A 14,510-nucleotide genomic window follows, 5' to 3' on the forward strand; every position below is an offset into this window, starting at 1 on the left:
CCAACCCCCAAACCATCCATGAAAGGAATGTAGGCCATTCTGTGTTTGCATTTACAGACTCGCCACTGGTGTCCAAGGCCTCGTATTTAAAGACAATTTTCGACTTCTGCCTAAAGCTGTGGTCAACAGCCTAGTTTGCCATGCAGTTACATTACACCCTACTCTTACTCAAAGCCTCACGCCTTACTTCGTAAACGTTAAAGAAATTTTAATTCCTTATTGAAGACCCTCCGTTTTCCTGCTTGGACTACTTCCAACAAAGTGCAACCACGTGAAATGACTCAGAGAGCTAAGTAACTGCAAATAAGAAGCAAAAGGGATTCACTAGCAGTGCTAAAAAAAAAAAAAAAAAAAAAAAAAAAAAAAAAAAACAAGTTTAAGAGGGGAATGGGAGGCGGTTCCCCTTGGAACAGACTGCCCCAGACCAGAGTGGGGCAGGCCATTCTTCCTTAACCCTTAAAAGTTACTGCCTATAATAATTAAATCATTCCCAAACTGTACACTGCTTTCAAACACCATAGTGTTTCACCAGGTTTATTTCACTTGTTGTACACAGACGATACAAACGAGCAAAAAAAACAAAACAAAACATTTCTCAATGGAGTGTGTACTTGAGTATAAATTATTCGGTTCACAGACAAAACGAAACAAATATAAAAATCACAACATCAGATTTACAGGAGAGCCAAAGTATACACACGGTTAGACCCTGAATTCCTATTAGGAAAAATCCCCCCCGCACGGACTGGCATCTAGATTGAATATTGTGCATGATGCATATTTCACATTGATTTTAAAATACAAAAAAAAAAGTATAGGTTTGCTACACAACATTAGAAATCCTACTCATCTATTTCCAGGGGGGATAAATGTTTCTTATCAAATATAACAAGACTTCGGGGGGAGAAGAATCAGTCTTACTTGCATGAATGCTAGTGTTTTCGCAAGGAAGTCAAATTGCAGCTGTTTCTAGGCAGTGGGGGAGTCGTTTTCAAAACTAAAATGCAGTAAAATATACAACTCACAATTCATCTTCACTAGACTACACTATAGTTACCAACAAGTCAGTCATCTATATTATTAGGGGAATCGTCATTACAAAGATTTACAGCATATAAAGATGGGGGGAGGGGCTGAAAAGATATTCAGAAACAGTTTGTCAGCGTATTTGGCACCTGCACAGACCAGTAATGGATTTGGCACTTTGGGGAAAAACAAATAAGGCAAAATAATATTGCTATGTTGAGCTATTCTATTTAGAAAGGAGGGGAGGGGGGACATACAATTCCAGTTCACTTTGCTTTGCAGGCTTCATGCCACTTAAATCGACCTGGCTAGGAATAGACATGTCAGGTGTCTGGCCGAGTTCTCTGCAGCCACGTGTGTGCATGAGGGCACAGAGCAATTATTTCATGCAATGGGTTGAGGAGAAGTGAGAAACTCATCCTTATACCTATCAACTATTTCAGGTTTCCAGAGCCTCTTAGAATATTGTTCATTATCTCTCAAAAAAAATAAATAAATAAAATTAAAGGGGAAGAGGTGGGTGGAGAAAAAGGCAAAGAAGACATGAATGAAAAGGTGAAGCGGGAACTGGTTTTTGTGCCTCGACGGTGAGAATAAAAACTAGCCATTCATTACAGCAAATGAACACTATGTACAATCATTTCACAGGCTTTGTTCCACTAAAAGTATTAACATCCCTACCATCCATCCATCCATCCATCCATCCATTGGGGATAAGAAAGGACGCGCTGGGTGGATCCAGGTTCTAGAGTCAGCATCCTAGGGTTCATGGGGAGCCCGAGGGTGTTGGTCAGGTCGGAACCGCTCCTGCCCAACGGGCTGCCCCAGGTCTCCCAATGGTGAAGAAGTTTCCTTACAAGAACTAGAAGGGGGGTGGGAGGGCGAGAAGAAGACGAAGGGGGTTGGGTGGCAGGGGAAGTGTGTGGAGGAGAACTTCACCGAAGGAGAGAGAAGTAGGAAAACCAAACGGTTTGGAGGTCGGTGCGCTAACTGCAGACACTGCTGTGCAAAGACTGGTCAAAGTCACGTTCGCTGCTGCAGACGGTCCTCGAGGGTCCAGTGGAATGAGGGGGTGCGCCGGGCGGGGGCCGGGAGGAGGAGGAAGAGGAGCTGGGAAGAGCCGCGAGGGGCCTGGGGCAGCCCGGGGCGCGGGGCCGGGGGTCCGGGGCCGGCCTAGCTGTGCGAGTAGAAGCCGTAGTAGCCGCCCAGGTCCTTGGCGCAGTTCTTGTCGCAGTCCCGCTGCGCCAGCACCTCGCTCTTGAGCGGCGACGAGCTGTCGGACGCCGCCGGCGTGTCGGCGGGCGAGATCCGCCTCCGCTTGGCCTGCTCGTAGATGCCCGAGTCGCTCGAGTCGATGGACTTGATGGAGGAGGGCGTCTCGATCCAGCTGGAGTCGGACAGGTCCTTGGGCTTGGCGTCCTCGGCGGCGGCGGCGGCGGCGCCGGGCGGCGGCAGCGGCGAGCGCTCGGCCGCCAGGCCCTCGGCCTCCTCGCCCAGGTAGGGGTGCGCGCCGGCCACGCGCGCGGCGGCCGCGGCGCTGTTGGGCCAGCAGGGCAGCACGGCGCCCGCCTTGGCGCCGCAGTACTGCGGGGGGCTGCGCGCGCCCCAGCCCGACGGGTCGGCGGCGGCGGCGGCGGCGGCGTAGTAGCCGAGCGGGCGGGCCGCGCAGCCCGCCGCCTGCAGGGGCAGCGCCTTCACGCCGGCCGCCGCGTACGACAGCAGCGTGGCCGCGTTGCCCGCGAAGTCCGTGGCCGTGTCGTAGGCCGAGGCGGCGAAGTCCAGCCGGTTGTTGGCCGGCGCCACGAACCAGCGCTGCGGCGACGGCGCGCCCGGCTCCTCGGCCTGCTGCGGCGACAGCAGCCCGTTGGTGTGCGGCACGCTGCGGTCCGCGCCCGGCCCGGGCCCCGCGCCCGCGCCCGCGTGGAAGCGCGCCTTGGCGTAGTTGCTCACGAACTGGTCCTGCAGGAAGGAGCCGGCCATGGCGTAGCGGGCCCCCGGCACGATCTGCGAGCGCGGGGAGTCGTTGGGGGACGGGGTCAGGCGGTCCATGTCGCAGCCCGTGTAGATCCTGCGAGGGAAGGAGAGAGAGAGAACCGGGGGTGGCGCGGAGGTCCCTTGGAGGGGGGGAGGAGGAGGAGACACGGAAGGGAAGGACACCCCCGGGGCGCCCAGCCCCGCGCGCTCCATCGGACACTTGCCGTCCAGGATGGAGAGCAAAGGTCACAGACCTGTCTGCTCTCCAAGATACATCGTGGGATTAAAAAGGGAGCGATGTGCCCCAAAATGATTCCAATGAAGAGGAAGGCTTTCCTCATCCCCTGCTCTCACTCTCGCCGAGTGTACAGGGGACCAAAGGGGGATTGGACAGCAGCGGATTCTCACCCCACATCGCCAATGAGTGTACACACGACGGCAGGTTAACTCAGGGCCTGAGGTGTTATCTGCTCAATGGCTTTCCTCGGCGGCGGAGAGAGTTTCTGAACCAAATTTCTAACCAAGGGACCCACTCCTCTGCCCTTTTAAACCTGCTTTCTTCCTATGGACACTCCTGCTGGCCGGCCCAATACCAACCATTAAACACTGGCCTCCACCAGCCGCCTGAGACCCCGTGGGTGACCGCTGGGAGCCTCCACAGGACTGACCGTCTTGTTTCCCCGCGTGTGACACTTTAGCCCGCACCTCTACCGGTACAAACCAGAATGACTGCTTGGAAACAAAGTCAACAATCCATCAATTCTTTTACAAAGAAAAAGTATTCTTTACTCGGGCCTTCTCTGCCCAGCTTTGGATTCCCTTATTGGTTTAAAAAAAGAAAACGTACTTTGGAGCAAACTCTTAGAAGACAGCTGTCCACTTCCTCCAAGCAATCTCCCAGGAATCATCGCTAACCTTGTACAACTTGACCAGGTGCCAGGCACTGTGGTCTAGGGCTGTACACATGGTGATGTATTGAACTATCACATCATGATAATCCTTGGAGTTAGGTACCCCCACTGGAGTTAATCCTTGGAGTTAGGTACCCCTTGGAGTCATTACCCCCACTTGACAGACGAAAAAACCAAGGCCAGGGGAAGTTGAGTAACTTGCCCTACAGGTAATTGCCCAGACAGTAATTGTGTTACTGGGAATCACTTTAGATAAAAGAATCAAAATATTAACTCTAGGCCCGGGGCCTAGAAAAAATCCCATTAGGATTAAGAGGGAACCAGAGATTGGCTCAAGATTGGTAGAAGTGTTTTCTCAGACACATACACACATGCCTCTCTTTTTATTTAGCTCCCACTTAAATGTTTTAATATTTAATCAGCAGACTGTTTTGAAAGAGAGCCTCGTTTTTTTTGTCAGACCTTAAGCCTCTGGGGAGGAGATTCCCTGGTGAGTGGCCAAGCATCCTGCTAGTCCCCTAAACTCTCACTGCTCTCCCAGTTTCTCCAGAACAGTGGAAAGGGAGGTGTCATGGACCCCTAAAAAGCTAAGTGTCTATTCCTACAGGTAAAGAAGACTTTTGTGAAAAATCCGCAGTGATTTACCAATCACAGGGCACTGGTTTTCCTAACTGAAGTCAGCCAGAGGAGGGGCAGGTGAGGGTACTCTGCAGCTAGCTGCTCGGGTCCATTTTGTTTACCGCACAAAATTTCCCTCCTGAAATTCCAGTCCAGCTCCAAATAAGAGAAGTAGAAGGAGGCAGAAAGGGAACATAACCAGCAAGGTGCAAAGGTCTTTCCTGTTTACCACCACAATATTTTAAAAGGGGAGGGAAAGAAAAACAGTGTGCAAAAGACACTGTTTAGATGCCCATCCAGGTCCCAATGCACTCAGGATTACTGAATTGATTTGTGCAAAATAAATGCTTTGGAACAGATGTTCACAACAGAATTAAAAGCTCAAAATCTACAAGTTCCCCTCACACCCTCCCCCCCTTGTACAGACACCAATGTCTCTGGTCTCCTGGGCCACACACTTCCCACTGTGCCGGGTCCACCTTTTTAGCCTGGGATAACTAGGGTAGCCAAGTTTTTATTCTAGGTAATCATAGGTGAAGCTTGCTTCCTTTGAACTAATTTTGAAGGATGCACAATTTGTTAAAAAAAATATATATATCAGAAAAAGATGTTGGTATCTACCTGGAGATGGAATAGAAGCAGCCACTTGTCTCTTTCTCTATACATTTAATCTATTTCTAGTAAAATACATCTTCAATTTTGTAGCTCTATCCCAAGCAAGCCAAGAAATTAAAATTTATTTACCCTTCCCTTTTATGGTCAGGAAAAGGCCTGGGGATCCCTGCAATCGAGATTAGATTTTGCTATAGAGCACTACCTGCGCTCTTAGGCACTACCCCAGGACTCTGAGCAAGAATGCGAGAACATGCACAGAGAGCACTGTCTACACCTGCTGCTGCCCCAGAGGACAGCATGTTGGCAGAAAAGAAATGGAGGCAGGTAAGGGAGGCTTGGAGAAAAGGGAAAAACACTTTTCATTAGAACACACGGAGGAGGAAATATTTTCCTTGCAAAGCTTATACATAATACACAGCAACAGCACCCCGTTCCTTCCCAAAGCCTGACATGGCTTTATAGTGGCTCCGCTCATGAATTTGCCTCTGGTGGGTGCACATTTTTATTCCGTCCACAGTAAACTTGCACAGGAAAAGCTATTACACAAAACTTGGAAGTGGGTAAATAAAAGTCACATATGCCAAGATGACTGTAACAACTGCCAGAGCCACAAGCACTTTCAGGCAGAATCCGGAGGTTTCAAACACAGATAGTCTGAGCTGAGCATCTGCAGTGCCACATACGACTCTCGCACCAACCCCGGCAGCTTCCCTTGCCAGCCAGCCAGCCTCAGAGGTCCCCAACAACTTTGTGATTTCTAAGGAAGCGAAAAATAGGTGGAGGAAACCTTTGACGAAAACTACTGAAGTACTAAACCAGAGAGAACGGAAGCCGACAAAAGGGAGAGGGACAACCTGGGAAACAACCTTGTCTTCACACATTCTAGCTTCCAAAAACCCTGTCGGTAACAATCCACCTTTGACCTAAAGCCCAATTCCACAACTGTTTGAGAAGAAAGGAGCAAAACTACTTACGTGTCATAGTTATCCCGAAATCCTTTTGCAAAGGGGTTGTGGTCTATTTTCAGTTGTGTAATCTGGGAAAGAGAGAGAGAAAAAAAAAGATTAATAGGATCTCACCTTCCATACAGGAGGATTGGGTGTTTGAGGATATAGCATTTGCCACTTTTTATAGGGGCTTAAGTCCCAGGATTTCATCAAATAGTAAGGTTTTCCTAACTGAAAAAGTTGAGGCCATGATGGAAAGTGTGTGTGTAGGGGGGGAGTAATGAAAGTTATGAGGAACATCTTTAAATTAATAATGCCCCAAACTAAAGCACTGCTTTCAGTTAGCTCTCCTATGTGCTCTAAATTAGTTCAAATGCACGTTTTTAAAATGCTTGTTACACATAATGCACTTACTCAAACAAAAAAGTCTCTAAGGGGTGCTTGAATTACCTGTTTTAAATGCTTTACCATATTTTTAAAAGTTGGTTGCTTCTGAGTCACACAACCAAACATACAAGCTGCATCTTAAAATCAGTGTTGGTTTTTGCAAACTTGCAAATGCTGAAGAAATCAAGAGCTAGAAAATTCATTCCCCAGCCCAAATTTAATTTATTGTATTTTTACATGTATGAATTAGTATGTTCTTTTGCTCCAAAAGTGATGTTTGTTTATTTCAGCCATCAATTCTGAAATATGTATATATTAGGTAATGCCTCACATTGCCAAGAATAAAATGCAGGGTAAAATCTGCTTGTTTTCTAAAGGAAAGGGGGCTTTAAAAAAAAAGCATATTTAAATTTGTTCTAGTTTGAGAACTAAATAAAACATTCCAAAGGAAAGAGGCCCTAGAATTCCTGAACATCTCAAAGGTGGCCTGTATGACCCGTCACAGAGACGTAAATTCCAGGGGCTGGATTTAGGGGAGGTGGCAGCAGGCCCCTGTGCCTTCCTTAGGCTAACAGGCCAGCAGAACCAGCGGCTGCTGAGATCGGTACCCAGCCCAGCCAGGCGGCTAGTGCGGGGGAAGCAGGTGCCGCCCCGCCCGGCCCAGCCCGCGCTGCTCACGTCCGTGTTCTGGTAGGCGGTGACCGCGATGAACTGCGTCTCCGGGAAGGTGAAGGTCTGCACGCGGCCGGGCTGGCTGGTGTCCTCCGTGCCATCCTCATTCACTTCCACCACGTGCAGGCGCGGCTGGTACTTGTGCAAGGACTGCAGCACCACCATCTGTCCCGCCGGGAGAGAGGGAAGCGCCGCGGCGTTAGCGCGGGGTGCGCGGGCCCGGCGGTGGCGGGAGCCCGCCCGGGGCTCACTGGCCGGGGGTCCCCCCGCTGGCGACCTGGGGTCCCCCGAGCTGGAGGGACCATCCGCGCCGCCCCGGGAGCCAGGGCCGCCGAGCGCAGGGAGAACCCGCCCGCCCGCCCAGCCTCGGGCCCCTCTCCCAGTCCTTCCTCCCTGAGCGAGAAACAAAGATTTTCCGAATCTGCAGATCCTGTGGGTTTCCTTCGCAAATCAATCAAGTATTCGTACTTGGTTAGGTCGTGAACTCGGAAATTGGGCGGGGTGGGGGAGGGAAGAAGGACAACTTTACAGATCATTTAATGTAATGTTTGGGGGGTGAAAGAGAATTTTTAAACGTCTTTTTAATGAAGCAAAGAAACATGTATCCAGTTTTTCATGCTGATTTAACTAAAGAACTGAATGTTGAGGGGGCGAGTGTGTGTGTGTGTGTGTGTGTGTGTGTGTGTGAGAGAGAGAGAGAGAGAGAGAGAGAGAGAGAGAGAGAGAAAATAGCACTTGAGCCACTGACCTGCCCATTGTTGTTTGAAGCTCCTTTGTTGTTCGTAAGTTTTAATTTTCCAAAAGAGATTTCTTGGCGCATCCAGTGAGCCCCCGTGTTGGGGGAATCCGGATGCATATAGACCCGGTTTCCTAGAGAGAGAAAAACACGTTGTTTACATATGCCCCGGGCACTGCCCAGTCCCCACTCCACACACACACACACACACACACACACACACACACACACACCTTATCCCCTCCACGCAGAGGTCCATTAGCCGGGCTTTTCAGGCCGCGCTTTCTCCCGATGAACTGGGCGCCCTATTAAAATCGCTTTGGGATAATCCTCCCCTTCTCTCCGCTCAGCCTGTCTGTCCCCCTTTTTTCCCCTCGTTCCCTTTTAGAAGTCATTGGCCGACCGTTTTAAAAGTCGCCCCAGCCTGTCCACAAAGGCTTTAATTAATCATTCTCACCTACGGAAGTGTCAGGGAAACGTGTTAATTGGAAGGACTTGCCTTGCACATTGGTGTCCGCTTTGCCGCAAGGAACCCATTTGCCTCCTTGAAACCTCCAGTGATTGGGATCCGCCAGAATCACATCCACAAAAATATTGTAATGAGCCGTGGGATCGAGACCAGAAATGTTAAAACTTAAAAAAGGAAACATGCGCCTGTTTAAATTAAAGGGGGGGGGGAGAAAAACAAGGAGGAAAACATAAATGTTAAAGATTAAAAGCAAGAAGCGCGGCGCCAGATAGCAAAGCAAAACTTGTCCCCTCGGCGCCGGCAGCAATGTTTTGGGGCTGGAAAAGGGGTGATGGGGAAGGGGAAGAAGCGTGGAGTCGGGGGTGGGGGCTCGGGGTGGGCTGGGAGGTCGGCAGGTACGGCTGCCCGGGTGCAGAGCCAGGTTGACGACCCGCACTTCCACCTGCCGCGCCTCCGGGCTCCCTCCCCACTCCCGGCGGCCGCTGGCCCCGTCTCCCCCCTCGCTGTCGCCTTTCCCTGGCCGCTGCCTGCCTTTCCGACCACCTTTCTGGAAAGGTATCCCCCCACCCACCCACCCCCAACATCACCGCAGTGGTTCTACCTTCCACTTCCCCCTTCTCCCAAACCAGCCAACTCTGGGGAGCACCCGAGCGCCTTCCCCTCCGCTCCCGAGCCCAAATCCTCCTCGCAGCCGCCGCCGCGGTCACCACTTGCCCCCCGGGCCGCCCCAGGAGGAGCTCCGGCGGAGGACGCAGCCTTACCTCCCCTGCTTGGTGATGATCATCTCCGTTTGGTGCCGGTGGAATTTCAGCCACAGGGGCCTGTTGCACAGGTACACCTGCGCTTTGCCGGGCACCAGCCCGGGCTGCGTGGAGGAGAACTGGTAGAACGGAGCTCCCTGGTAGGAGTGGCCGTACTGCTGCGGGTAGGGGTAGCCGGCCGCGGGGTAGCCCTGCGGCGAGGAGTTGGACAGGAGGCTGTTGTAGGCTCCGTTGGTGATGACCGGGTGGTGGGCCATGTAGCGGCTGGGGCTGCCGATGGAGAAGGCGGGGTGCGCGGGTCCGTGCTGGCCTGGGTACGGGAACATGGCACTGGGAGCAGTGGCCGCAGACTGTGGCTGGCTGGACTGAGAGAGGAGGTAGCGATCGGCAGCAGAGCCATCGAAACTGTGACGAAGCTCAGAGACCCCCTCCAAGACAGGAGAGAGTTTACTTCTCTGGACGTCCCCTGGTGAGTCCTTGGAGTCAGGAAAATTGTCTGTATCTGACTGATTCGTCATCCCCCTGGTGATTTTTTTCAAAGGTGAACTTCTCTCCAGGTTGTCAGTCGCCGAGATAATGGGATGGTCGTGCAAGACAAGCTCGGATCCGCCTGAATGTGGGTAGCTGCTGCTCACATTGAGAAATTTCTTGGAGAGCATGATAGAAGGAGAGAGGCAGTGCTCCAGCTGCATAGCTCTAGACCCTGAGCACGCGCCCTCCCGTCCCTGATTTTTAAAGTCCTATTTATCATAAACTAGAAATCCACAGACCCCCTCACTAGACAGAAAGCACTTCATCCGGCGAATGCTTCCCAAAGGTTTGATTTACTTTTTTTTTTCCTCCTGGGAGAAGAGATTGGCCAATTGACACTATGCAGCAATCAGAAAAGGCTCGCTCACTTTTGATCTCGCTGCTTGTGCAGCCGATGAAACGGCTCCTGCCATTGGTTCGCTGCTGACAGTAATTTAATTAGATAGACATTAATTAGGATAATCACCTGGCTCCTGGTCGCCGTTGATCATGGCACATGGAAGGGGATGGTTTTATTGTTGACTTGGGGTGGGGGGTGGGGAATGTGTGTTGGTTTTACGTGAGCACTGTTGTGTCACCTTTAAGCTTTGTGACCACTGCTTTAGGAAGATTCAAAGATGTGCGATTTACTAAACATTTTCCTACCTCCCCCCACCCTCCCCTTCCCTCCTTTTGAGCTGAGGGGGGCGGAGGAGGGAATTCGGGCGATGCTAGGAGACTTCGGATCTGAATGAGCCAAATATTCAGTTGAATGTAACGATTGCAAGTGCAAAGTATACAAAGCGCGAGCTGGTGGCCTCTTCTCGCCCTGCACAAGTTCCAGAGTCTGTCTTTTCCAGTTAATACAGACGCACCCCACACCTGAGCCGGTCCTTTTGTGAGCAGGTCCTTGGCCACCCCCACCCCAACACACACCTTTTTAATACACAAACAAATAAATCACTGCTGCTGAGAATCACAGCGATGAAAGGGGGCGGGAAGAGGGACGAGTGGGGGTGGAAAGCAGCCACGCACTCACCCATCCACCGACCTCCTCCGGGAGGTTCGGTTTCTTGGGTGAGCACAGAACAGTGAGCATCTAGGATCATCTTAAGTTTTGAAATAATCATAAGCTGTCGGGCTGAAGTGCCTTCCTGTACTTGCACTGATGCTTAAGAGGTCTGCACTAAATATTTTATCAGCGAGCTCGGTTGCACGTTATCTGCAGAGCATCTAACTGGGGGCAGGCGCCCCGCATCTCTCTGCTCCACATTCTCTCCCAGGTGCCGCCTCCGCGACGGGTTCAGAAGCCTAAGGAGACAAGGAAAAGGGCCGAGTCCTCGCGCAAATGGGTTCTTTGGGAGCACTGATCTGGGGAGACAGAGTGGAAGTGGTGTCAACACAGTGATCACTACTGAAGACTGTGCGTGAGTGTGCGTGTGTGTGTGTGTGTGTGTGTGTGTGTGTGCTGTATATGTGCACGCGCGCGTGCGCGCAGTGTTTATATAATCTGGGGGAGAGAAAAAGGACCCGTGCCAATAATTTTAAAATGCGAAGACTCTGAGGAGAGATTGAGAAAAGCAGCAATTTAAAGGATGTTGGCATACATATCTAGCAGGAGGCCCAAGCAACCCCAGGTGTGTAAGAAATCTAGTAGTGGCTCTGCAGAGGAGCCAGCCCCTGCCTGGACCGGACCGGACCGGAGGGCCAAGGGCAGCAGACGCTTTTTGCGCCCAAATCGGCTCCCCCTGGCCGGCCCCGGAGGACCTGCCTCCTGCGCTTCCCCCCCGCCCTTTCCTGGACGCGGAGCCGCGCGGGTGTGAAGGGCCAAACCGAGCTCACTCCGCCCTGGCTGACAGGGGGCGGCTCCTCGGCTCCTCGCGGGGCGCTGCTGGTGCTGGGGCTCAGTGTAGGGTCCCCAGTGGCCTGGCGTCCCTAAGAGGGAGCTGCCGGGGAAACTGAGGGAGCGCGAGCAGGTGGCATAAGGCACAGACCCCCGGGGAGCACACCACACTCTTGCCGCACCCAAAGAACAGCTGGGCACCTCCTGTGCCTTTGAAAGGGCGCCCCTCTCTTCCCCAGCAGCCCCGGAGGGACAGCGGTGCTGGGGCCATGGGATGGGTCCTGGGCAGGGGGAGAGGGGTGACCTATGGGGGCGCCTTTCTAGATGGGCTGTGCTGAATGACCTCAGGCCTGCGCCCAGGCTGGCCGCCTTCGCTGCAGAGGGCACCAGCTGCGGCTCCAGCAGGGCGCCGCGAGCAAGGCCCTGGGCAGGACAAGTTGATGGACCAGATGTCCTAGACTCAAGCCGAGACAGTTTTCTGGGAGAAAATACAGCCAGACCCAATTTCCCATTCAGAAGCATCTCTCAGCTCCTTGCCTGGAAGCTTAATAAACAAGCAGGGCCTTTGGCTATTGAGGCGTTGGGATGCGGGATTGGAGTCAGTGGCTATGAGATTATTTGAAACTTGTTTTTTTTTCTGCTCATTACCTCCCACCATCATTTCTAGGCTTTGGCTCTATTTTAGGTACTCTTGCATATTCCCTTTTCTTTGATCATGAAACTCTGTCCCTGAGTGTCTCCCCTCTGCATTGCTTCCTGATTTACCCCCTCCTTCCTCAGCAGGCCACAGAGCCTTCAATGTGTAGCAAAAAGGTGAGATTCCACCTGGGCTCTTTTTTGAGGCTGTTATTCCTAGCACCCTACATTTTTTGATTTTGAAAATGAAGAATGCTAAAATGAAATGCTAAAGTATTGTAAAGGTTAAAGTTCATGTCCCTCAGAATTAGATAATGTACACTCACTTTATCAGTACTAAATTCAGTGATTCCTCACATACAGGCTATGCCTTGAATTTACATACACTGAGTGGCCAGATTATTATGCCTTCAAAGGTCATAATAATCTGGCCACTTGGTGTGTGTATATATTTATTTGAGGCCCAGTGCATGAATTCGTGCATAGGTGGAGTCCGGCCAACTTGGCCAGGGGGAGGGGACACTTTGCATATTAGCCTTTTATTGTATAGGATATGTGTTCAGAGATCATAATAATCTGGCCACTCAGTGTACATTCAAGGAAAACTAAGGCTTGCCCCAGGGCCAGCTTTTGAGCCATACTTATGCAGAGCAGGAAACTTTAAATTGCATAGGAACCATGCCAAGATTCAGGTCTGGAGAGGGGCCTGAATTCTGTATATATAATAAGCTCCCAGGGGGCCCAGGTGTTCCTGTTCCAGGCAGATCACACTGAAGAGTGAGGCTGGAACTTTCAATGCCCATACTAGTCTAAGAGAAAAGCAATACTGTTTGTTCTAGTGCTACTTTAATGTTTAGTACACAGGTAAAGATGGTCACACAAACACATGCACACCTGAAAAGTGGCTCATTGAACTTGTGATTCAATAAGTCATTTCCATGCCTAAGGGTCTGTGCCATTAGGCTGCTGCTAAAATAGCGATACATTAGGAGACGAAGATGTATTCAATGAGTATCTTTTTTGGGCATCCTAATCTACAAAGAAAATGTAGGTTTGGGATAGGGAAGGGATTCTGATGTTGTTTTGAAATTGGGAATGTCTCCAACATGAACCAAGTGAGAGAAAGTGGTATGTGGCTGTGGAGAGCCCAGGAAGATGAGGTGATCAGATAAAAGGAAAAAAGACAAGACTCCTGTAAGTTTTCTCAGCCACCACACTCACTCAGGAGGTATTTACAGGGGGCTTAAGTGGAGCAAAAAAAAAAAAGCATTTCCAAACAGAATGTTGAGAACAGTCATTGCATCACTGTGGCCTTCTTCTGAGGACATACTGTACAATAGATAGATAGATAGATAGATAGATAATCTGATTGGTTCTAATGAACAGTATCTGTGAAATAAATCATAGCACCTTATTTATGTAAAGGGGAAAATCACGTACCCAAAAAAATAGCCCACACACATTTACATAAAGCAAAAGAACTTCCATTTATACTTTAATTACAAATGATTAGTTGTATGCCAACAATTAATACATATTACATGTCCTACATAAAATATACTACCATTGCATTTAAAAGAAACTACATGAAAAGCAAGAAATGTTCAGAATATCTCTTATTCCACACAAAAAAGAGACTGAAAAATATTCCACTTTTAGTTTCTGCTAACTTCTCATTAGGCAAGCCGTAAGAGCCTAGAATTGTTCAAATAGGACAAGAATTCTATCTACCCCTTCGTTCATGCCACCCCTAAGTAGAGACTAAGTCTAAATTCTAAGTGCCCCAGTAAAACCTCCGACATTTTTGCTGTATTTCATAAAAGGTACAGATAAGAATTAAGCCTTTGTCTCCATATGTTTTCCAACACCCTTTGGGTTACTCAGTATAGTGCTGGACCATGAGTATTTGAGGCTGAACTTAGAAGCAAGTTGTGGGATAGGGTCATCTACAAAAACTGCCATTAGTCAAATTTTTGTCTGTAACAGAGTATTTCTGTTAGAAAGAGAGGAGAGAAAATAGTAACAAAATTATTGCTTATGTGCTCATTATATTAAATTCACATTATGGCTACTCTTCTATGTTTTTAAATATGTTTAATGATTTCAGAGAGGAAGGGAAAGGGAGAGATAGAAACATCAATGATGAAAAAGAAATCACTGACCAGCTGCCTCCTGCATGCCCTACACTGGGGATCGAACCTGCAACCCATGCATGTGCTCTGATGGGGAATCGAAATGTGACCTACTGATTCATAGGTTGATGCTTAGCCACTGCACCACAGAGGCCGGGCTATTTTTCTCATTTCTTAAGACATTACGCAGTATACCTTCTATGTCTAGTGGAATTTGCAGCAGGCAATTCCCACAAAATTTCAACATGATTGGTGGATTGTACTCTTTTTAAA

General features: G+C 49.9%; 1 protein-coding gene across 1 annotated transcript; it reads right to left on the reverse strand.

The window, feature by feature from the left end:
• Positions 1-503: 503 nt before the first annotated feature.
• Positions 504-10,188, reverse strand: TBR1 (T-box brain transcription factor 1). Its single transcript, XM_036420879.2, has 6 exons — positions 9,117-10,188; positions 8,386-8,540; positions 7,899-8,020; positions 7,157-7,315; positions 6,119-6,180; positions 504-3,094 (listed from the first exon to the last, which is right to left on the reverse strand). Exons 1-6 carry the CDS (start codon positions 9,806-9,808, stop codon positions 2,200-2,202), a joined length of 2,085 nt encoding a protein of 694 aa, XP_036276772.1. The 5' UTR covers positions 9,809-10,188; the 3' UTR covers positions 504-2,199.
• Between the last annotated feature and the right edge of the window lie 4,322 nt (positions 10,189-14,510).

The sequence above is a fragment of the Pipistrellus kuhlii genome, unplaced genomic scaffold, assembly GCF_014108245.1.
Source record: "Pipistrellus kuhlii isolate mPipKuh1 unplaced genomic scaffold, mPipKuh1.p scaffold_m20_p_7, whole genome shotgun sequence".
In the NCBI taxonomy this organism is placed as follows: domain Eukaryota; kingdom Metazoa; phylum Chordata; class Mammalia; order Chiroptera; family Vespertilionidae; genus Pipistrellus; species Pipistrellus kuhlii.